Below are 21,915 nucleotides of genomic sequence, written 5' to 3'. Positions count from 1 at the left end.
CCTGCTGCTGGAGGCAGAATGCCGGGCTGCACCCTGCACCCGGCAAAGAGGGACGTAGGATTAAGCTTTGACTCTGCCTCATGCTGGTGGTGCAACTCCCTTCTGCCTTTCCTTCCAGGTTAGTCACCTAAAGCAGCCAAGCAGCACTTGTATGCTGTTTTTCACAACTTGTCACCCTCATGAGTTCCTGCAGGCAAGCCCAGCCTGGCAAGCAGGACCCTGGAGTCAGGTGAGGTTTCCAGCCCTTGGGAGCAGAGAGGAGGTTTCTCTGTCAGCTGCCCGATGGTTTTCTAAGGCTGTGTGGTCCCAGTAAGCACAATTATAGGTAGCCTGTTGCTGCTTTGTGATTTTATTTATTGTCAGAGTACAGATGGACTCTCTCCTCTCCTTCTCAGCCCAAAAATTTTCTCTGTAAGATGTTTCATAAAAAAAAGGATCCCCTGATTGCATGTACAGAATGTGCATTGGAGCTTCTCCAGGTTCGTGTTGGTATCAGTGGATGAAGGTATTCAGAAAGTCTGACCCAGAAAAATGGCAGCTGATCCACGCAGTCGTTTGCATGGCTCTGCTGGTGGAAGGTTTTGGCTGCCTGAGGATTTGCACAGCTCCATCTACAAGAAAAGCAGAGAAACAACACTGTTGTGACAGCAGTGACCAGCCCCAGGGGCTCACAGACTGGGGCTCTCCCAAGCTCCTGTGACTCACATCTACAGCAAAGGGCTGATGCAGCCAGAAGCACCTGCAGCAGCAACATGTGCATTGCACGATGTCGAGCCTGCCTCCCTGAACCAGCCAGGAGCAGAGTCCATCCTCAGCAGGAGGGAGCAGGCACTTGAGGAGAAATGAGTGACTCAGGTTCTCATCACCCAGTGGCACCACCTCTAAATGCCTTGAACTTTTTGGGGGCCACAAGAGATCTCCGTCCACGTATGAAAGTTCCTGCAAGTGGTGGTACCCTGCCAGCGGATACCACCACCCACAGCAGCTCCCAAAATTAAGCCCTGCATGAGCAACTACAGCTTTTGTTTAAGGAAACTGCCTTGTGATCAGCAACAGAGACTGTACCACAGTCATAGGCAAGATGCTTCAGCAATTCATTGCCCCACTCTTAAGCCTTATTTGTAGCCTGAGTTCCCCTTGCTTCATTTCTGCCTGGATATATCTTTGCTTGTTGTAGTGAGAGCCCTGTTCTCTGAGATTTATTCCCCAGATATGGTACTAGACAGAGATCAGCTTCATTCCTTAACTCTCTTACTGACTGAGGTGTTGGAGGCTCCAAGTGTAGGATGATTTTCCATCCCATGACAATACCTCTGAAGCTCTTCTTTTAACAATTTGTCCCATTCATTTTGAACCTTGAATATCAAATGGGATCCTGTAATATAGCTTCTCCGCGAAATCCCTGTTCCTACGGTCAGTTTGTGGAGTTACTCAGTACTGCAAAGGAAGCTCCAGTGTTTTCAAACTTTTACTGACAGCTCCAGTAATTAAAAAAATCATAAATATGCATCAAAAGTATGCCTGTCCAGCAATCATCTTCCACTACCTGGCCCTACACCTGCTGGTTCCCCCATTACTGAGAAGGTGGGATTTCTCTCTGCCTATTGGGGGCAGCTGTCTTCATATTCAGCCATTTCCCATGGTCTTGGTACCATTACAAATTTTAGCAGGCTAGTTTAGCTCTCTAGCTTAAATGGAGATGCATTATAGTATAAACTTATATGACATTTGCAGGACATCAGTAGTAATATGCTCGTTTTTGTGTTCTTATTATGTTCTTAAACCTGCAAGAGAGCCATTTTTAGAACATACTTTCTATGTGTCTGATATGGTTTACTATCTGATTTTCTAATCAAAATAGTGTACACTTCCCAAGCCAAATGCAGCACATGGGCCTAAGTATTTTTATATCAGCTAGCATTAATCAGGCAAGCCAGAATCTCATTAAAAAAAAAGTTCAATACTGAGATCTGAAAACCTGCTGATGAATAGCCCTCTCCCCCGGCTATCTCCCATCTCCACTGCTTCCTCATCCAGACCGTCTGAAAAATACACTTTATAATGACAGTTTACTGATACTGATGCTGTCAGGGTTCTTTGTTTTTAAAGTAGAAATCAGTTGCTTACGCAAGATATAATTTTCCCAGCACCATGAAGTAATGCACGCACTTCCTATTTCTGCCCCAAAATTGATTGGAGTTTCTCATCCAAAGTCACAGGGAGTCTTTCCACTCATCTCAGTGGGATTTCAAACACACTCAAATAACTGGACACAACCTACACACAGAGATTTTTTTTCAGCCTGGCCTAACTCCTGTCAGCTTCTTATGTATAAAAGAGTTTCTGTTAAGGTAAGCAACAAATCAACCATTTTTTACAAAAAAAGATCTTGACTTTTTCTTCCTGCAAACCCAAAACTGTACTGGGGGTTTCTCTCATACGTGATATAAAATCATGATGTCATCAGGGGCTTTGTATAGCTCCATACAGCTCATAGTGTTAAATGACCTATTAGGTACAAGTTTGTCCACAAGCAAGTCTGACTTTGAATGGCTTAATCCAGCTCAGTGTAGAGAACCAGCACATGGTTTTGATGAGCCCGTTCGAGCCTTTTTTGAGACATGAGTGGTCAGGGCTCTCTAGCAGGTGGAACTGAATTCAATGTTGGTCATTGTTCTGATTTCTGCTAGAAAATTTTAAGTTAACAATTTAATGGTACCTTCTGCATTGATACATCTGGTAGGTGTATCACAGCAACTATGAAGAGAATGTAAAGCCATTCAAAAGCTCAGTAATCAATTACAGTGGTTAATAAGAATTTAGGTAACTTAAGGATTGCCTTCCAACAGTCTTTTTGTAGATGCTTCTATCTTGACAAAATATTCACCTTCAGGGCTGGCTTCTTCCTTAGCTCAAAATTTACAACTTGTTGAGAGGAAATGAAAATCAGGTCAGCTATTTCACCAAGGCAGACAAGATGAGGAGGTGCGCATTGCAAGGAAGGAACTGTAAAGAAATGCATGAGAGCATTCTTCAAATTTTAGGAGACTATCTGGAACACCATGGCCATCTCTAATAGGGAAAGAGTCCGCTCCACACCTCAGTCACCCCATCCCATTGCTCCCTGCCACATTGGAGACACCTGAATGCAGGTTCCCCCTTTCCCTGGTGCTTTGACTGTGGCTTTGCTTCCTTTCTTTCTTTCTCTCCTTCCTTTCATTATCTGTATCTGCTACCATTCAGGTCAATACTCAAGATACTACTGACTTCAGCAGAGTCAACCCAGCCCTTTCTTGGGAGCGTAAAACACCCAAGGTGCAGGGACAGCTGGTAATTTCCACTGCAGCAGAAGCTGAACCGAGCGTGGGAGAGTGCTGTGGCTGTCTTCTGGCTTACTACAAATCCTGCTGAGGTAAGGGGCTCTTCCTCTCATTTCTGCTAGGGTTTAGCTGAACGGTCCACCTTGCAAAGTGCTGAGCACTCACGCTGACGGCAAGTCAAGAGGGAGTCACACAAAGGGGCTCTAGCTCCTGCCAACAGTGAAAATCCTGTTACCAATACAAAGTGTGGGAAAAGTACCTTCTAGAAGTGCAACTTTAACATCAAAACAACTGTTTATCATTTCATGGTGTACCACTTGGCATCCATAGCTGTTAGATCTTTAAACAGCATTTTGTTGGTTTCCTGTCTTAATTGCAAAATAGTCAGAAGTGAAGGCCTGTTGCAATTGGAAACAATGTTTGTGGCTTTCTGAGTGGAATAAAAAAAAAATATGAATTTATTTTGTAAAACTACAAAAAGCTGCAAGATCAACAGCAGTGCTGCATTGACCCAGGACTTGCACATCACTGATCCTGGAGACTTACACGTCAGAAGTTTCTTACCTTGACCACTCACTCCATGTGAGGTGTAAGAGGCAACATAGCCTGGAAAAAGAAGATGGACTGCTCCAACATAGATCCTCTTCTACCCTTCGGCTCTTGCTGGAAGGTGTAGACAAACACAGGGTAAACCTGGGAATGGAGTTCTTTGCAATTCAGTGTCTGAAAAATATCCACCCTCTGACTCAAATAATGATCTTTTTTTCCTTAAATCTTTGCTTTATAAAAATAATATGTAACAAAGTACTGAATGCTTTGTTGAGAAAACCTAAATCTATATAGCCCTGAGGAACTTCAGAAGCACTGGCTTTCTCTGTTTCTCATTAGTGTTAGTTAAAAATAATTTTCAGACAAGGACCTCTTTTTTGTGAATCTCTCAAAGTGCTTTGCATTCTTTAGCTGTTGCAGGGAAAAATGGTAACCCTTTTCTTCGGTGATCTAGAAGAGTAAGTGAGCTCAATGTTAGTAGCCCTTGCTGGTACTGCAAATTCAGGCTGTCAATCAAGACAATGTCCTGATCTTGAGGTAAGCCAGGCTGTAGCCCTTCATTTCCCCTTGGAGATTATTACAGCTCCATTTTGGGGACTGCTAAAACTAGATTGCCATAGAAACAGTATAAGAAATAATCCTACATGGAGAACAAGACAGACTGCAGGATCTGACAGGTATCTTAAAATTCCACTTCTAGTTCTGGAAACCTTTGATACAACTTCATAAAGACTGCTAAGGGTGTATATTTAAGTACCGTATTTCTGTAAATAGCTCTTGTTTGTGCTTGACTTTTATCTGATAAATAAACCATAGCCCAGCAGCACCTCCCAGCTGCTTATCAGCTCTGTGGCATACCTCACATCACTCAACAGCCCAGGAAGGAAGTCAACAACCTAGGCAGGAACAACAAGATGCTCAGTATAGTGCAAAGTAGGATACTTCTCACTGACTCTCCCAAAGACTGCACTTATATTGAATTGCTCTGGAGTAGCAAGAGGGAGCTGCAGCAGACAGTGCTACATGGCTCCTAGGATGGCCCCTTGGAAATCACAGGCACTATGCAGTCCCTCCTGCCTCCTGCCCAGGCCTTCAACTGAAGATAGTTTGAAAAGGACTCTAAGATGGAGGTGGTTTTCTCCTGTAAGGATTCCCCAGCATTTACTGTGCCCTTCCCTATTTACATCTGGAAAGCATTTTGCTTCTTCATCCCTCTGGATTTTGCATCCATAAAGTTCCTTACCTGGGGTAAAACTTGAAAACTGCCACGGGGCATGCAAACTCGGCAATTTCATGTACCAAGTAGGCAAATGAGAAAGGGTCAGATTGAACATAATGGAAACATTATTTTCATTGACTGAAAAAAATATTTAGGGGAGGAAAGTTTGGACATTTTCAGGACTAAAGCAAAATGTCTGATCAGCACATGTGCTACTCACTTTGTTGTAAGAAAAATATCATTACACCTTAAAACATGCAAAAGGGTGTACCAAAAGCTTATGCACTTATTTCCAGTCACATTCATAGTTGGAAGGAAAGACAGTGGCATCCTGTGCTAATCTGGGCTTGTTAATAGCCATGGGCAATCAGGACTGTAACATCACTGCCAGTTTCTCCATCAGCGCTGAAAGCAAAGATATTTAACTCTGCCCTCTTCAAAGTGAGCACAAACCTCTGCAGCCTTCAAGCGTTCAAACTGGGTGAAAGGAAATAATCAACTTGGAAATCTATCATGTTAATGAGAAACTACCACAACATTCCCTAAGGTGTTACCCCCTGAATCTACCTCCAGAGTCATTGCATTTGGTGGCTGTCTGGTCGTGGACTCAAAGCAACTGACCACACAAATAAACCATTCAGTACTTCCACAGGGCATGAGGGTTTACTCAAAAGAAGGTCATTTCTATAAGAGTAAAATCTTTGAATAGCCGAAGTAATGTTATGTAAAACAGACGTTGCTGTTCATCTGCTCATTCGTGATGCGAACGTAATTAGATTAAAACTTCAAGCTCATTCCCCTTCCTTTCTTTATTAGGTAGAGTTTGAAATCTATCAAAAAATGGTACTGTGTCACAAACCACTAAACCTGCTAAGGCCTGCCAACAGCATTTATCCCTGGAAACCAAGCTACTTCATCAGAGCACCCTCTCCTGTGCTGATAAAACTCGCTGCCCATTGTCTACCAATGTTCCCAGGGCTGATGCAGAGCAAAGAGGACCGATGTCAGGCCACATCTAGGAGCCTGACACCCCTAAGGGGAGCCAGAAGCCTCTGGAGCTAACAGGAACCTCCTGTGTTGTAGGCAGAAACATATTTATACTACAGAATTGCAATTGGATTGGAGCCAGACTTGCATTTCAATAGCTTCCCACTCTACATAGTCTCAGTGTGCAGATGTCTCTGGGTGGGAAATAGGCTGTGACCTTCATGGGAGGGACACCGGTGTCCTGGGCAGGACCTGAGTTTGAGGAGAGGCAGAGCGGTGGCCCATTGCCTGGGGCTTGGTACCAGTGGATGTAGCTGGAGCTCGAGCCATCAGCCCCTTGGCCGATGCTGCTCTGCTGTGACTGCCAGCCGATAAAAGCCGGATGCTGATCCACACGGAGGGCCCACAGCAGGTCTGGAGGCAAACGCGAGAGAGAGCAGTGGTGAGGAGATGCTGGCTAGAAATCCGTTTTTAGTCTCCCGTCCTCCTACCAGTCTCGGCACCACGGCTTTCCCTGGCCTGGGAGGCTGGGATGGCTGTTGGGACAGCAGCGCTGATCCCTCCCTCTGGCCCAGCGTGGAGGCTGAGAGCTGGGAGGCAAAGGCGGGCACAGCCCTGGGACTGCCACAGTGAGGCTAAGGGCAACGATGGGCTTTGCTGAAAAGGAGAAGACATGCACAGGCAGCCAGAGAGGCATCCCTTTGGGAATCGGCCTCTGTGGGTATGTTTGGGGGGGTCTCTGCTGGCTGCTGCATCCCCTCTTGCTCTTTTTTTCCTTCGTATAAAATGCAGAGCAATGCAGACCTCGGGTACTTTAGTATATTTAAATATTCATGGGACCTTTTGCAGAGGCAGGGCATGTGACACAGATCCTGAAGGATAATTTGATGCCTCACTCATGATTAAAATCACAGTTAGAGCCTGAGTGTGTCTGGGCATTTAACATTCACTAATATCCATATATCCTTCACCATTCCATATCGTCTAGTCATTTTGATTACCTATATTCCCCTCAGTTTTGGCTGGATACTGTACATTTTCTTCGTTTCTTCTCTATTCCTATATGCTGCCATTGAATTTCATCTCACAGATAGCTGCAGTGACCTGTCTGAGGACATATTGTTTTGTTACAGGGACACGCCAACATTTGTCATTTATTTCTCCAGCTTGAAATGATATGCCTCCTGCTCGATCTCTACAATGGTTCCTGTGGCTAGTCTAATGGCCAGGGCTGAGGGAAAGGAAACCTGGTGGAACATGCCCCACAAACCATTCCTGGCAGGTAGAGTTTGCAGACTGGAAGAGGCTTGTGGTTTGCTGCCCGCTCCCACATGGCACAGGAGCAGCACTTGCTGCCTTCCTTCTCCTGCCTGAACCCTACCAGGACACAGGTGTCTTCTCGTGCAGAGACTGAGATTTTTCTCTATAGAGATGGCTGTTCCCCCAGTGAGGTCAGAGCCTGAGAGATGGAGGTGGAGCTGCTTCTCTGGGGCCTTCCCTGGGAGGACTCAGTGCCGATGGATGTAGGTTGCCTCTGACCTGGCCATCACGTTGCAAGAGACTTCAGCATTGCTGTCCTTGTGTCCCTGGTTTATAACAGGGTCCTGCTCCAGGCTAATGTCCTGCAGCACATCTGGAAAGTGAAAAGAAAGCAGCGATGAGGAGGCCATAGTTAGAAATACGCCCCTACCTGGGACAGAAACGTCTGCCCCTAAGCTGGGTCTGTGCAGCTGGGGTTCACAGGAGGTGAATCTGTCTCCGGGGCAATGCGCATTGTTGATGGTACAGAGGAGAGAAGTCTCACACTGATGTCTTACACTTGCTGAGGAGTACCTAGCTATGCTGCAGCCTTGGCGAATCAGTGCATGAGCTTGCTGTGCATCCATACTTCTCTGACCACCTGTGGACTGAAAATTTCTCTTCCGTTCCCTAGTTTCTGCACAGTAGAGCAATTTTTGCTCTCTGGAATATAACATTACCTTGCAGGGCATCAGGCACGTGGCCCTATATAAACAATGACCAGGACCTTTAAAAACATTAAAAAATATGGAAAGAAATGTGCACTTACAGGGTGTCGTGGTTTAACCCCAGCCAGCACCTAAGCACTGCGCAGCTGCTCACCCCTTCCCCCTCCCAGTGGGATGGGGAGGAGGATCAGGGAAAAAAAGTAAAACTCATGGGTTGAGATAAGAGCACTTTAATAACTAAAGTAAGATAAAATAAAATACTAACAATAATAATAAAAAAATATAATAATAATAATTGTAATGAAAAGGAATTTAAAAAAAAAAAAAAGAGAGAGAAATAAAACCAAGAAAAGACAAGTGATGCACAATGCAATTGCTCACCACCCGCTGACTGATGCCTGAGCAGCGATCTGCCCCTCCTGGCCAACTCCCCCCTGTTTATATACTGGGCATGACGTTCTATGGTATGGAATACCCCTTTGGGTAGTTCAGGTCAGCTGCCCCGGCTCTGCTCCCTCCCAGCTTCTTGCACACCTGCTTGCTGGCAGAGCATGGGAAACTGAAAAATCCTTGACTTAAGGTAAGCACTACTTAGCAACAACTAAAACATCAGCGTGTTATCAACATTATTCTCACACTAAATCCAAAACACAGCACTGTACCAGCTACTAAGAAGAAAATTAACTCTGTCCCAGCCGAAACCAGGACACAGGGAAAGAGACAAGCTGAGAAGGCTTCCAGGAGGCTTCCATGCCCCTGCTGCTGCTCCTCAAGGGCCAGCAGCATTGTGCACTCCCAGGCAAGGAGTACTCCAGGGCTGAAAGAGCAAGATGAGAGACAAAGTCCTAAACCCTCTGGTAAGAAAATAAGGAGACTCACCAGTTGCTGTTGCTTCAAGCCTATCAGAACGTTTCAGGCTTTGACAGCGAAAGAAAGGAGACATGGGCACACACCAGGGCTGAGATGGGATGCGTGGTCATGTCATCATGGTGTGAAAGCCTGTGAAGGTGGGGGTGCCTCTTTCCACTGAAAGGGAGCTCTACAAAGTGTTTGTTATTTGAAAGGGGGGAAAAAACCTAGACCAAATGTCAGATTAGTTTCCATTTGGTAAATCGGAAGAGTGAAACAGTCTTCAAAGCATAAAGACTGTGCATTGCATTATCTTGAAAGGCAGACAAGAAGCGTGCAAAGAGACCATTGCGTTCAGTTCACTTCTGACCCTCAACACTGCACTATTGGACTTCTGCATTGCTTCCTACTGACATCCTTTCCCGCCATTACCAGCTTTAACTCACCTACATCTCGGAGAGGAAACTATGAGAATGATGAGAACCATGTGTGGGCTCCTCCTTATTCCAGGAAAAAGCCGGGGCGGGGGAAGCAATCATGGGATAGGCAGCACCGTTTGGCCAAAGACCCTGCATCGATCAGATCTATCTAGAAACCTCACGTCACATTGCCTGGCAGTACATTTTTTTTCCCCCTAGACTTCTCAGAAAAGGGCAAAATCAAAGGGTAGGAACACTATGAATTTGTATGCTATTTCATAGACCTAAATCGAGCAGGCAGTATAGAAAAACAGTGGAATATTTTACTTACCGGTGTTATCCCTACAAGTCTCCTCTCTCTACCTCCTTTACTGTTTTGAGGACTCTGTTTAGGGGAAAGCTGGTTTGGTGCAGTATTTTTGCAGCCTCAAGAACCAGTGTCAGGGAACTGAGGACTGACTGGCTTGCTGGTTTTGAGCACTCCAACATTAAAAGACTGCAAACATTCATTTATCAGTGCTGTTCTGGCTGAAAGTCCAATACTGCAGCACTAACGCCTAAGAACCACAAGTCAAGCAGGGTTTTCAGTCACCCCAGTGAAACCAGGACAAATCATGGGTAGGTTGAACAGATGGAGACAAAGACAGGAGGAGACATGTAAGAAAATTACGAGGGAAACTGGCTTTACAAGGTCGAAGTAGTGTGAAGGAGCTAGAAAATGAAGACATTTTTTGTTTTAAAATGTTTTCCCATAGCTAATAATTTAGCTGTTTATTTAAACACAGGTAGACTATAAAATTATTTTAAGCAGAGGTAGCATTTAAAATTATTTTTTCCTCTCAAACCAACATTGTCTCTTTGAATTGAATCAGCTGAGTAAGTTGCTACTTGGTGCAGATTTACCATGGTTGGTATACAGCATGAGTTTTAATATGTATGAGATGCAAGGATATGTTGCTGTAACGACTTACGGTACAGCCTGATAATGTACTTCTCTGTCTTCATTTGCCTGCAGGTTGAAGTAGCCAGTTACTGCGTACATAAAACTGGTTTTGCTTCTGTTATTGCACTGAATTTGCCCTGTGTGTCTGCAGGTATGAGCCAACTTCAGATAACGAGAGATACTAATGAAACAAACTCATAGCTGAAGATTGATCCAAATGACAGCTAATTTGGCCAATGCAAATTCTAGCATCTACCACCCTCTGCTGGGTATGAAGGAGTAAAACCCTCAGAAGCCTTTTTTGAGCAGCTGTGTGGATGCTATATAGCATCCATAGGGTGGATGTGAAGAATTCTACAATACCCTGAAATTTTTAAGCAAAACAGTTCTGCATCGGTCATTTTTATTTTCATGAGTACTTTTTAGGTGGACAGCAGTGTGATGTTCTGTCTTGGGTTAGGAGATACTCAAAGATCCTCAGCATTTATACAGCCTCTCCTGTAAAACATGTTGTAGGCTTAATATACAGTGTTCTGAATCCCTGCCAATGACTATGGACAATTTCCACTTTCATTTATATCTCTGCAAGACCTTGGGAGTCACAGCACCGTGCCAGGTGGGGGGGTCTGTCTGATTTTAGCCAGTGAGAGAGAGAATTTTGTATGACCTCCATATTTGGTGATTTTGTCTTAACCTGCACAGCTTATTCCTCAAGATTACATGTTTTTTTAATTCACTGACTGTAGGGTCCCGATCTGTTTTCTGGCTTGGGAGAGGTTCGTAATGATCCCAAGAGTGAGATTAAGACACAAACGAGGTCAAATGCCACCAATCAGGCTGGTTTTTATTTGAATGAGTACAGAAGAATGGAGCAACAGGAAAGGCAGGAAATATTAAGAGGAAACTAAGCAAGCATTCGGAGAGATAGGCAAAGGATAGTCACCACCATGGATCCAGCGGCGTCCTGTTGGTCCTCGGTCTTCAGTTTTTCGGTGGTGGGCGCACACCGCGGCTTTGTTCTCACGGTCTTTTATAGAGCACAGCCCGGTACATGTGCATACATCCCATGCACTGTTCACACGCTTTCGGTCTCGCTTATCGTGCGGCCATTGGCGAGAAACAGTGCACATTCCTGGCGGGCAGTTGGCCCAGTCCGAATATCTTGTTTCAGTGGTGCCTGATACAAGTTCCCTCGAAAGCTGGAATGTGTTGGGTTTCACAATTACGCCATGTTTTATCAGGCAAGCATACACAAGCAAGCTTTGAGACAGTTAACAGATAATCTCAGTTCCTCACACTGACACACAGCCAGATGCATCCTTCCACTGCAGCTCAATGTGTTTAAATTTAAAAACTTATATAGAGAATTTGGCTTTCTTATGAATACTCACCTGAAATAAATGAAGTATAGGAAGCCTGGAGTACATTCACCTTCTCCTTTGTAGCATGTACACTTGGAAATGTAGTAATTTAAGTATATAACTACTTACCTTTCCAGTGTTTTGATGTTCTTGGTCCAATTATACCTTGTACTACACGCAGTCTGTCTAAGCAAATATAGAGGTGCTATTAGTGACCTGGGGTTAGCCTGGCTTGCACTAAAGCCTATGCTCTGATAGCACCAAAAGAGACCCCAGCCCGTTTTCTCCTCTGAAAGCAGGTTGAGGACGTATAGGACTTCTGCATTTGTTGACCCTCTTCAGCAGATGTGGGTCTCACTGACTCCTGAAGACTCTATTTCTGGTGGCTACATGCTCCTTTGCTGTTCTCTGCATTGCATTTAGTGCCTGTGGCTGGACAGAAATCCCGCATACACGCAGAGTGGTACTTTTACTACTGTCTGGGTATTTTCTTTCACTAAAGTTTCCTTTAACTGCTGTTAAGCATCTGAATATGCAACACAATTCCCTTTGGGAGGATTTCAGCTTTGCCAAATTAATGTTAATTACAAGGTCTTCCTGTCGGTTACAGGAGACACCATTTGGAAAGCGCTGCAGTTTTCCCCATATGATGCTTCTGTGCTGATTAAACAGGTCAGAGTGAAGACAACCATGCAAGAGAAACACACATGTATTTGAAATGCTGCCGGAGACATGGTACACACAAAGATAGCATCAGAGCTGAAATCACATGGATGAAGACCTGAAAGAGGAATCTTTGAAAAGTGACTATCTCATCATACATCTATACATTTAGCGAGATGCTGAGTCCAAAAACATAGCCCACTCCCTGTTCTCTAATTCTGAACCTGGACTGAGAGCGTGCCATTTCCTAAACTTCCTCTTCCTAATTAAACAGGATTTCTTTACTCCAGAAAGAGCTGGGGTTTAAAACAGAAGCAAAGTGGCTGCCATGTAGTGTCACTGGCTTGCTTGCACCAAGTCCATTGCAGTCCCCTCGTCTGCAGCAAACATCTCGCCACCAGAGAGCGCATCAGAGCTAACAGTGACACTCCTGATTACAGCTGGCTGGAAAAACACCTTCACGCTCCTTTGTGCTGCTTTCAGAAATGTGACCTTGCTTAATTAATTGAACTAGCTACTTTCTGTAGCCAGGGATTGGCTTATCAGGTGGTTTCATCAACCATCACCTTAGTGTTTTAAATACAAAAAGACAGATCTTTTAGATCTGTTTTAAAAACTAACAACAAAATCTGATTTTGTTCTTCAAGCAGCAAACTGTGGTGTTTTGGAGGCTACTGTAGTACTTCCAGCTGCTACGGCTGTAATACTTGCTCATGCTCTGCCCGCACATGGGTGTGCAAGAGGGGACAGCCTTGTAAACTGTTCCTACAGCCAGTGGCTGCTCTCTCCCAACCCCATCCATCTAACCTACCCATCATGGTGACTTTCTTTTGATGACTTTTTCCCTGTGTCAGCAAGACACTAAGACATTTTCATTAAGCATGAGCTCAATGAGACTATGACTTATTTCACATCTTTCTGGCATTAGGGTATCAGTAATCAGAGCATCCTGGAATCAAATGCCATGCAATCTGAGTAGGACTGTACCCCCCAGTCTCCCCTCACTCTTCTTGTGGCATGGACATATGCACCCAGCTGTGAGGTCTGGAAGAGGTGGAGCAAGGTGGAGAGAGGAGGAGGAGGAGAAAAGGGACAGAAGCATCATTCAGCTTATGCATTTTTCATTATTCATGAAACGTTGTAAACCAGATAGATGACCTGCAAATACACAATTTATTCATTCACTCACATGAGATGTTCCTCCATCTTCAGTTATTTTGTCTTACTTCCAAGGCCACACCATGCATTATCAGCCTGCAGGATCAGGAGATTGGGTCCCTAAATCTTTCAAGGGTTTATTTTATGTAGAATTAGAAATTATAGCTGCTGTACAAGCTTAGTAGTGTGTGCTGTCTTAGGCATAAATAAGTCTTTAGAGAAACGAAGATACAATGGGTTATTGTTTTACAATCACTCTGAAAGCATGAAATCCAGTAATTTGCCAAGTCCAATGTGGTGTGTTAATCAGAAAAATCCAAGAAAAGGAGAAATAATTCTGGGCTAATATAACTCCAGGGGGAGGGTATCACTGGTATGTTAACAGCAGTACATACTGGAAAGAATTTCCCTTGCTTGCCCTAGAATAAGCTTCTATAGATCAGAGAAATACACTTATTTTATACTATTCATCTCAGGAGCTGCAGACATAAAAGTGTCTGAGAGATAAGTCTGATTGTCTAATGAAACTAGAGTAAGAAGAAATTGAATACGAGAAACAGTTGTTAACCCAAAATGATAAATACATTTCTACTCATGAACGCCTTCTGTTAGAAGGGAAAATTGGGAAAATTATCATTCTGGCTAACTTATCAATGTCCTTCCTTTAACATCTATCATCTTAGTATATGGAATTTTACAAGAAATTTTAACGATATAACATTAATAATTCTCATCCTTCCTGCAAGACATCTATTTGCTTTGTGGCTCTGAGGTGTGTGTGTGAGATACAAAGAGATACTTAATGTCAGAATGGTATGCCATATCCACAGTAACCTGCAGCACTTAAATGACACAGGCATCATGTGCAATAGCATGGTTTTTGGGACATGATCCGTACATCTTCTTATTGCCAGCAAATAATGACAGTCCTTGCAGCAAGATGTGGACATTTGATGGTTTTTGAAATTATATTTTTCTTTATACTGAGGTGAAATTAAGAAATGAAGAGCAGAGTCAAGAAGTATTTCTAAAGAGTATGTCAGAAGAAACCACGAAAGCTCTTTACTGTAGACCAGAGACCTTTCCTATCTATATACAACCTCAAGTGTGCTGCGAACCCCTTACCAGTGGATTTGGCACATTGACCTGTACCAAGGACATTAGAAGAATCAAGGCCAAGGGTGTTGACTTTGACTTGGGTACTTCTAGCACCAAGAGAGCTTAATGGTAACTGCACACAATCAGCAGTGGGTAAAGAAATGCTTTAGGCTGATCATAGTGTCCTCTGCTTCCTTAGGGTTACGGTTGTCATGCATGACGGTCTTGCTTGATTGCAAGTCCCAGTCAAAGACGTGGCAACATGGCGTCCACAGGGAAACTGAGGCTCTATTGTCCAGTGCTGGTCTGTTGCAGTGATCTGTAGAGTAGCTATTACTGAAATGCGAGTGTTGAGATGTAGTTAAACAGGAAACTGGCCTGGAGGTCATCAGAGTCTCACCGTGAATCAGGTGTAATAGGTTATTACAACCACCTCAAAGTGGTGCACTGGAGTCTGGAATTTATTGTAACACACCAAAACCAAAAGAACGTTGTTTCCCTGGTGAGATTCTTGGCCCTGGATCACTACTGACTGCCAAGCCTGTTAAAGGAATGACCAGAAAACCGAAGAGCTTTCCTGCAACCTCCTTAGACTCTGATTGCTCATTGTGACGTTTCAAAGCCAAAAATCCCAGCTATCACAGTTGAGCCATTCAGCTTCTTCACAAAACACAGCTATCATTAGACTTGCTTCTGAAAGCTACTGTATTCTGAAAAACAGAGAGAAACCAACCTTCCTCCTCTTCCAGAGCAACAAAAAAATCTGTTTCTTCAACTGAAATCTGACAAATTAGAAATAGAGTGGAAACAGATACCGTTTACACACAAAAAGAGCCCCCAACCAAAATATCATGAAAAATAACTGAATTACTAGGAAAATATAGATGTTCTAAATATTTGCAGCTTCCATGCATCAGCAAACACAATAGAGCAGATTCATGGAGAACTTTCTTTCCACACAAAATAAACGGACAAGCAAAAAATTACTGAGAGGTAGCAATCTTCAGCTGAGTGATGGTCAAGCAGAGACAAGCTCCCTTGGTGCTCGTGGACAGATACTGGCGATCAGAGTCTGGAACAGGAGGAGCCGCTAGGAGATGTGCTGAGCTGGGGTTCAGACCTTTTGGAGCTCTGGCCATGACTAGGGTTGAGAGCAAGAATTTAGATGGTGCACCTGTAATGCTGTGTTTCTTTGGAAAAAGAGGTATTAAATTAAGATTAGATTCTCTAATACAACATAAACTATATGAAATTCAGTGTTACAAAACTTCAAAAGCAGCACAGATGAAACAGCTTCTTTGGATCAAAGGTTTATTTTTAATGACACAGCACTGGAAAACATAAGTTACAGATGACTTTTTCATACAGGATACATTATATATCTTATTTTAAAAGGATCTGTGAAGGTACGCTGCATAAATACATATAGTGAAAATATATTGTGTTTATTTCTCTCAGAGATTAGATCTGTTTCTTTTTTTAAGTTTATTCAGCCAATTAAATAAAAAAGTATAGATTAGCATCATAACAGCTCCCCGTCCAGATTATCTCATTGTAACTACTGCAGCTGGAAGAGGAGACTGAGCCATGCCTTCTCAAAGGTTTAGCAGCTTTGAACATGATGTTATTCATCATCTCAGAATGAAAATTTCACATTACAAACACAGATACTGTATCATGTTTTGGCAATGGAGCAGCTAGTTTTGCCTTGGAACAAAACCGTTTCCTGTAATGCCAGACAGTGAAAGAGCAATGCATGTACCGATGATACTACACAGCCAAAGAACTACGATGAAGTCGTGAAAATGCATATATATCCATATGCACTTATATATACACATATAAGTTCTTGTGTGTATATATATTATGCATGTCCAAAAATAACATTGAAAAACGTTGCAGCAGTTAATTATTTTTTTAAACACATGAAACTTATAATAGTTTGACCTCATTACTACAGGATAACTAATCAATCTTCTGCAGTGCAACTCAATACAATACACTTAGTGCAGAGAAGTTAAGGTTTTGGTATTGAGGAGGCTAATTTCAGATTTCATGGGAAAGGACCAAATACAGGATCACCATAGCTCTGACAAAGCACAAACAAACCTGTTGCCACGTACATGTGAACAAATAAGGACATTTCTTTTTTATTTGATTTTTTTTCATGTACTGCTTCAGAAATTGCTAGTTTAACTGTTTGCATTCATGCTCATTTTGATAGGTTTCAACAAGCTTTGTCTGGCACCAGTCTGTAAACCATTAACAGCTTAAACTACAAAAAGGTGGGCTCCCGTGTTTCGAAGAGGCTAAAAACCTACTGACTGAGCTTCGTACCACGTTCGTCTGCCTGAGCGGAGAACTACTCCAGATGGCGTGTGAAGTTCTCTGGGAAAAGTCCTTTGTAACTATTTGCATCTCTGTACTGAAGCCACTCAGATTCCTTAATGCCTGTCAACCAGCCAGCCTCCTGCAAGGAAGAAGACAGAGTCTCTTAAACTTCAGGTCTCCCCCCTTCTTTGCTACGAGCTTCAGACCTGAAGATGTGTCAGAGTTATATGGCTAAAAGATTCGGTGTTTTGGTTAAAAAGCAGCCTCTGATTTTGCACAGACTGTTTTCTCTGTTTTGCCAGACCACAATTTTGTGAGACTGAGTGACTGTGAGCATATTGTATGGACGTTAGCCCATCTAACCCCTAGCCGAACTCGAAACTGGATAATCAGTCTTCCAGGTCATCCAGTATTACACCAGATCTGCATTTGTGCAAATCTCTTTTGAGACTTTTTCAAAGTTGCCACAATAATATTGGCACACTTGTGCAGTAAGCATAGCAGTGGGCCAGAAACATTACACAATACCATAGATGGGGGAAAAAAAATAGTTTTCAATCTGAATTTTTTCCCAAGAGTTCTTTTCTCTTGTTCATGTATCAGCAGTCAGAAGAAATAACAGTTCTTGCAATCTCCGGAGTTACTATCTCTAGAAACTCAAACTTAGTTAATATGCAATTATTTTTCCAAAAACTCCTGGGAACCTAAACCAGAACTTGACATGCAAAATTGCAAACAAATCACCAGCAGTCCAAGCAATCAAAAGAGAGTTTTCTTATTGGAAAGTACTGGGTTCTCTTAAGTATGATCAATGCTACCTGGAATAAAATCAATTCAGTATTTTTAAAAATGATCAACCTATTCTCATCTCACTAACTCCGTAACTCTGTGCTTTGCTCCTTTTAAGAACAGGAGCCAGAGCAAAGCCATGACAAACAGAATTTCTAATGCTGCCATATTATTATTGCACAAAGAGTACACGAGGAGATAGAGGAGCTTGAACAGATCTTCACATGCACCACCGAGTCATGATTGCTCAGTGGCTGCATGTGGTGGTGTACTGGCTCTCTGCCCCAAAATAAGCATCATTAAAGCAGATACAGCTTATGTATGGCATTGGCTGCGTACATGTAACGAGACAGGTTTTTGAAGCATGTGGAATATCTGAGAGAAAGGAGAGAGGAACTGCAGCTCTCTAGCACAGGCAGCATAGACTGTACGAAGGAATGAACAGTTTTACTGGATAATAACTTCAACTCAAGACTAATGAAAAAATTGAAGCTGCTGGGTGGGACTAGTTTGCTTCGAATGGGGAATACAGGCTGATGTTACCAGCTATATTAGAATTATGGTTTCAGACAGGTCAATTCTGAAGGGGAATAAAGAATAACAAAGATAAAAAGACTATATAAATCAACAATGTACCTGGCAAAAGACAAAAAGATTAAGCTTTATGGTGATGTTAAACACGAAGGGCAAATACGTACTGAGTAATAAAGATACAACCAGAATGGTTTCAGAAACATGAATACATAAAGGTTTATTTTCTCCATCATTGCACACAATTTACTCCAATTAATGCTAATGGAATTTCGATGCACACCACAAAAGAAGAATATATTTCATGGATTCATCAAGTGAAGATTAAGCATATTTAATATGTAACATCCTAAGAAAAACAGACTGAAGACAGAGAGCAGATTTTGCTGTCCTTACAGCAGTGTCCTGTTCTGCAAATACTGATAACGAAATCAGTTGAACTGCCCATGAGGTAAGATGCAGCATAATTTGAGTAAGGATAACAGAATCTATCCCTATAAAAAGAGCAGAGTGCCCTGCTGAAAGAAAAATACTTTATTCTGAAATAAAAAAAAAACACATTACTTGTCTCTTGTATTAAAAGAAAGCTCAGCTGAGATGATGAACACTGGTTATTACCTACCTTTGGACAGCATCAACCACTGAAACAATTTCAAATACCGTCGCCGGCACTCATATGTGCTTAGGGCGTTAGTATTTAGACCTATTTTAAGAAATAGTCTTCATTCAGAGCAGTGCTCTTAGCTACCTGACTAGGCAGCATCCAGTCCCCCACCTCTCAACCCCCAAACCAACGGGAGACTTTTCACCAACACTACTGGCACTAACAGATGCCCACGAAGCGGCTGGTGCTAACAGTGTGCAGTACGGTCTTCTCTTTTACAGCAGTGGCCAAAAATCAACTCACTTCACTGCAATTCAATTTAACACATGAAATAAAGTTGTTTAAAAATTCACCTGAAACACATTGTTAAAACAAAATTAGATGTCTTAAATGAAATTAAACTGTTGTTTAATTCAGGTTCAGGCTTCCGGAGGGCAGAGTTAGCTTTAGAAGCATGCAGCACGCATACAGCACCTCCAGCACAATTTGTGTGCAGTCTCAGTGCTCTCTGTGGGTGAATTTGTATTATTTCTCCAAATCCACAGGCAAAAACTCTGAACATCTAGGGACCATGTAGTCAATTCTACTGCAATGTTAAGACACGATGATACATAGCAACATAATGCACAATTTGTATGTCATGTTCTGTATTAAGTCTTTGTGTGCCTGTGAGCCTGTATAAAATCCACTACAAAGTAGCATAAAAAAAGCCCTAGAAAATGTGCTGAGGGCAGATCCTGCTAGTAGCATATATCTGGGACTTCAGCTGTAGTCAACTGTGCCATTTAGTCTCAAATGAAACCAAGTACAAAGACAAAATTAAAATCTTCATGTTTTCTAACAGTAATGACATTTTGAATACACATTCCCATTAACAATAATCTGTGAGAAAAAAGTTGAGACAAAGAAAAATGTCAACAAAAGAAAGAAACACATGTTTTTACCTGATCAGCTGTGGTCTCAGAAGGAATTACTAGCACAATATCTCCTCTTTTTAAATTAAGCTCATCACTGTTAGCTGCCTCGAAATCGTGTAGAACTTCAACCTGAAGAAAATAACACGAAACATACAGACATGATCTAAATGGAGACATTTTCCCAACAAAATTATCTGTTAAATCTTTATTGCAAAAAAAAAAAAAAAAAAAGAATAATGTGCCTTCTTTATGCAAACATATGGCTATAGACAGGTACATTCAAATCGTTAATGTTGACACTGATTCATGTCAAAGTTTTCTATTCATATCCTTGGAAGAAGGGACAGCTTAAGTAATTCTTCCTGAGACTACCAAAGAAACCTAAGATCCTTTCCCAAGGTTACAGGATCTCAAGGACAGATGATACTGTAACACCCCACAAGTCCTGGCTCTCGGACAAGTCCTGCCACCCTTATTCCTTCTGTGTAAGGAACTTGCTTTCATTCCCCACTATCATTACCAGATCTGAGAAATGGACGGCAGGATTTTGCACATAAAATTGGGAACTGATATTTCAAACTCTCTCTCATTCTTTTGTTGTGGCCACTGGATATTATTCTTGCTGTAAACATCCATGGAAATTTGAGTGGGACGTACAGCACCCATTTCAACAGGTGATCAAAGAGGCGAGTAATGGGAACCCTACTTAATGCTTGCCCTGGAAAGAGCTCCTATTCACTGGCAGATAGGTATGCCAAAAATATCTGTCTTTCAAAGGGGTGATTATTAAAACATTGGCAGGATCAGCATGTCATTGTGAACAGGCCATTTTAACTAAATGGTTCTACCTCCTTAAGAGATATGCTATTCTAATTTTCTCAAAGCACAGCCAGTTCCATGGTAACTGCAACAACGAAAGAAAATGGCATCAAGAACCAGATGGCAGGCATATATTCTGCTTCTCCTTATTTATGTCTGACCCAAGAGAGTGTGATGAAAAACAAAAGATGAACTATGTCAGCATGTCTGAGTCAGAGTTGCATGATACTGATCACCCTCACCTTAACGTTATTCTCAAAGTTTGCTGAAAATGTTGAGCAATGAGAATAGACCAAGAAGAATGGCATACTTATGGAGTGCTGTGGGACTAATTAGTCTGAACTGTGCAAATTATAATAGGAAGCACGTAAAGTTCATCCATCCTCAAGGAGCTTTTCTGCTGCTCAGTGATTCTGAAGTGAGAAGCATTATCAAAGAACCTTGTGAACCAGGAAACCCTAGGGGTCTTTCCAGCCAAGGAGAGAATTTCTCTTATGTCTCATTAAACTTTTCTGTTTGATTACCCTAACAGTTTATAACTATAACATTACTAAAGTCACAGAATGACATTTTGGCTTCATTACGGTGAATTGTAGAAGTCCCATGGGTTTCAATAGAACCAGAACTTCCACTACAGATTTTCAGGCCAGAAAATGCCATTTTTTAAAATTCATAGAATCATAGAATGGTTTGGGTTGGAAGGGACCTTAAAGATCAAATATATTGTTCGTATATCAAATATATGGTTAGCATGTATCATACAATATTGCTGACTAACTCTGGGGCAGTGCACTTTTATTCAATATATTAATTTTCAGTAGTAATTTGGTGAGATGAAAGGGTTCTTGTACTTCAGTGAGTCTTACAGCCACATAAGGATATGCACAGCAACAACGGTGTGCAGAAAATGTATCTTCTCAGACTTCATGTATGAAGCAACAACAAAATGTTAAAGTTGTGTTTGTGTCTATTTGTGTGTGCATGTGTCTGGCTGTTAAACTAAGTGTCTTTTGGCCTCAAGAAATCATCACACTACCTGCACAGACAGACACATCCACAGAAACTAGATCTGAAGGGATGCCTAAAAGAAGAATGAAGCAGCAGACCTTAAAGAGAAAGCCGGGTGGCATCGCAGAAGCTGCGTCTTCTGCTGGAACAGGCTGATCTTGAGAAGGTGCAACCTGGATTTCTTCAACGGGTTTCTGCTCACTTCCAACTTGGGAAGTTTCACTGGGAGAAGTGTCAGTGCCCTGAGTGCCCATCTCTGCTGCAGCATCTTTGGACTCGTTCACGACAACTTCGTGTTCTTCTCCCTCCCCCTCGTTGTTTGATGCTGGCTCTATTACTACTGAAGGGATGCTGCTGACCTTTTCCTGGGGGAAAAAAACAAA

General features: G+C 42.4%; 1 protein-coding gene across 2 annotated transcripts in view; it reads right to left on the bottom strand.

Moving 5' to 3' along the window:
- Positions 1–15,841: 15,841 nt before the first annotated feature.
- The window catches only part of AMPH (amphiphysin), a 122,063-nt gene continuing 115,989 nt past the window's right edge, over positions 15,842–21,915 (bottom strand). For both annotated transcript variants that reach the window (XM_050915809.1, XM_050915810.1), the window contains 3 exons: positions 21,631–21,897; positions 19,733–19,834; positions 15,842–17,003 (listed from right to left, as the gene is read on the bottom strand). In XM_050915809.1, coding sequence (XP_050771766.1) covers positions 16,896–17,003; positions 19,733–19,834; positions 21,631–21,897 — 477 coding nt within the window. In that variant the 3' untranslated portion in view covers positions 15,842–16,895. The remainder of the gene's footprint in view (positions 17,004–19,732; positions 19,835–21,630; positions 21,898–21,915) is intronic.

Source organism: Gymnogyps californianus, chromosome 2 (genome assembly GCF_018139145.2).
Source record: "Gymnogyps californianus isolate 813 chromosome 2, ASM1813914v2, whole genome shotgun sequence".
Classification (NCBI taxonomy): Eukaryota; Metazoa; Chordata; class Aves; order Accipitriformes; family Cathartidae; genus Gymnogyps; species Gymnogyps californianus.
Note: the sequence above shows the minus strand (reverse complement) of the source record. Positions and strands in the feature narration are given on the sequence as shown.